The 2,872-nt window shown below is 37.4% G+C and overlaps 1 protein-coding gene across 1 annotated transcript; it reads left to right on the forward strand.

Annotated features, from left to right (window-relative positions):
- Positions 1–27: 27 nt before the first annotated feature.
- Positions 28–2,858, forward strand: LOC124895542 (galactolipid galactosyltransferase SFR2, chloroplastic-like). Its single transcript, XM_047405975.1, has 5 exons — positions 28–539; positions 636–869; positions 964–1,113; positions 1,182–1,311; positions 1,875–2,858. The coding sequence occupies exons 1-5, from the start codon at positions 360–362 to the stop codon at positions 2,069–2,071; spliced, it is 891 nt and encodes a 296-aa protein (XP_047261931.1). The 5' UTR covers positions 28–359; the 3' UTR covers positions 2,072–2,858.
- The last annotated feature ends 14 nt before the right edge of the window (positions 2,859–2,872 follow it).

A 2,872-nucleotide genomic window follows, 5' to 3' on the forward strand; every position in this document is an offset into this window, starting at 1 on the left:
TTTTAGCAAGTGGATACAAGGTTGCATATTCTATGTTGAAAGCAATATTTCCCTACTTCAAGTAATAGATTGTTAGAAACCATGCCGGTAGCTTCCGAAAATAAACCACATGGGAACTTGAATTTTTTGTAATACTTAGAGTTGCAATGTCATGCTTTCTAAAGCTGCAGTTTCACTTATTCATTTACATCTTGGAACTTTGTTAGGAAACTGAGTCCTATTTCTGCATAGTTGAACTTAAGCTAGCAGCGACCTTGTACATGTGATCATTTGAAACATTTTAATCTAGTATATTTCATTCTATTTTGATTTTCTTTTGTCCTTCATCAGTCTTGATTTATTTTGATTGTTGTGGACTGATGTTACTCAGCAAACCATCGAGTGCCGTTGTTGGAGTAGCTCACCATGTCTCATTTATGCGTCCATATGGACTGTTTGACGTTGCTGCTGTTTCAGTCGCCAATTCGATGACCCTTTTTCCTTTTCTGGATAGTATTTCTGACAAGATGGATTACATTGGGATCAATTATTATGGACAGGTATTGGATTGTCTGGACAAAGTTCAAACAGAAAACTTTTGTTTATTGCCTCATCTTTTGACATTAAGCTCGTCTGCACTTCTTTGACTTGAGCAGGAAGTCAATTGTGGTGCAGGATTGAAACTAGTGGAGACAGATGAGTACAGTGAATCTGGGCGTGGTGTCTATCCTGATGGCTTGTTCCGTGTCTTGCTCCAATTTGATGAAAGATACAAACATCTTGATCTTCCATTTGTAATAACTGAAAATGGTGTTTCTGATGGAACAGACTTGATTAGACAACCATACTTGTTGGAACATCTACTTGCAACTTATGCAGCCATGATAATGGTTTTTTCTCATGTGACTGTTTTTTAGTAAAACCAAAATTTCACCAGTTGTATTTGATGGGTAATGTGGACGTGCATCTTTCTATTATATTCAGGGTGTTCGTGTACTTGGTTACTTGTTTTGGACGATCTCTGATAACTGGGAGTGGGCAGATGGGTATGGTCCCAAGTTTGGACTTGTAGCAGTTGATCGTGCCAATAATCTCGCTCGGATTCTTTGTCCTTCGTACTATTTGTTTTCAAAGGTATCCTTCTTTCTGATATCTCCTTTTCTTATTCTTCTTGATAATTTTGCTGACATCTTGATTTTCAGGTTGTAGAATCTGGAAAAATAACGCGGGAAGACAGGGAAAAGGTGTGGGGTGAGCTCCAAACCGCTGCTAAAGATGGAAAAAGGAGACCATTCTATCGATCAGTGAATAAATATGGCTTAATGTATGCAGGTAATACAGGATTGTCAAGCCTAAGTTTGACCTGAAACAGGTTTCAGACAATTCAAGGTTTTAATCAAAACTTTTATCCATATCCCCTTGGATAGATGGATAAAGGTGATACTTGGGCCAAATTTAGATCTAGAGTTTAAATACTGCATTTCTGAATCTAAAAAGAGTTACGCCACGTTGGATTGTTCCAGATGCCAATTTGGTGCCACTGCTCTATAGTTATCTATTTGCCTGTTGGTCTAGCCATAAATAACTCTCATGTGATGTTGTACTCTTGCTGGAGAATATTTTACAAGACAAGTGTCTTTACTCATGATTTAATCTCGTCATTGACCTTTCTCTAGCCTTTTTGCTGTGGTTGGTGAAAGAGGTTAGCTTAGGGAAAGGACACTTTAATTGCTTTAATACCTTAGCAGACTACCACAAGCATGGCACCTGCAGAATGGAACAAATTGTTTCTTTCTGTCCTCAATGATAAGTATTGTAAAACGCCTGTTTCCACAGTTGTTTTTGCCCTCCCTTTTTAGCTGTACTATGAATTGCCTATTGTTGCTCTTTCTCAGGAGGCCTTGATGATCCCACATGGAGACCTTATATAAAAAGAGATTGGCGGTTTGGGCACTATGAGATGGAAGGTTTACAGGATCCCTTGAGCCGTGTTGCACGATATCTTCTTCATCCTCTCTCTCTTAAAAAGAAGTCCGAGATTCAGAGAGAGAGTGATCGATTGACTCTTGAGCCTCTCATCGCAAACATCTAGTTACAACTGCATCAAATTGTGTAAAGAATTCTGCTTGAGCATCCTAAACCGGATGCCATTGTAAAGGTATGCCTGTCAGCAATGCCGATGCAATGGCTAGGATATAAAAGATCATGCAGAATACTTATACTATTTTGTAGAAAAAATTAGTATCATAAATATTTTCTTATTTTAAGCCTATCGATTAGTAATGCTTATCTACTTAGGGGTCATTTGGTAGTGTATAGGTGTAGTACTGAATAGAGTGTATTAGGATTACCGGGATTAGTAATGTTCGGATTAGTTATACTGGGAGTAGTTATGCTGGGACTATTTTCTATCTTTGTTTGCTTTGGTGTATAAAGAGCAATTTTGTCTTTATCCATGTATTAGTAGCCCATTTATTGCTAGTGCATTGGTTTGCTATATATTAGTTATACATAGGCTTAAAATCCTACCAAAGGATTAAAATAATACAATGACTACTACATGTATTAGATTCTCTAATACATTCTCCCAAACTACCCCTTAGGGTAATGCAGGGTATTTGTTTATCTGGGTTTTGTGAAGCCTGTGAGTATCAGGCTCTGCTTTTATTTATTTATTCATTGACAACCATGAGCACATCCTTTGAAGGAAACAGGGATGAGATGAAATAGGTATTTGACTTGATATCAGTAAATTTAAGATAGTTTGTAGTCAAGACTTCTAAGGTACCCACTCTTGCATAGCTAGCTGGGTTTTCGTTGTAAAATATTTCAATCTCAAAATTTGTGGTGTTGTGATGGCGCTTAACCTATTATAATTATACTACTGAAACTT

The sequence above is a fragment of the Capsicum annuum genome, unplaced genomic scaffold (assembly GCF_002878395.1).
Source record: "Capsicum annuum cultivar UCD-10X-F1 unplaced genomic scaffold, UCD10Xv1.1 ctg82881, whole genome shotgun sequence".
Lineage (NCBI taxonomy): Eukaryota > Viridiplantae > Streptophyta > Magnoliopsida > Solanales > Solanaceae > Capsicum > Capsicum annuum.

Excerpts from the sequence above, each read along its gene's own strand:
- LOC124895542 (XM_047405975.1), top strand. The coding sequence starts at position 360 with ATGTTACTCAGCAAACCATCGAGTGCCGTTGTTGGAGTAGCTCACCAT. Across the intron at positions 870-963 it reads CTTATGCAGCCATGATAATG|GGTGTTCGTGTACTTGGTTA; the intron begins GTTTTTTCTCAT and ends TATTATATTCAG. Across the intron at positions 1,114-1,181 it reads CGTACTATTTGTTTTCAAAG|GTTGTAGAATCTGGAAAAAT; the intron begins GTATCCTTCTTT and ends CTTGATTTTCAG.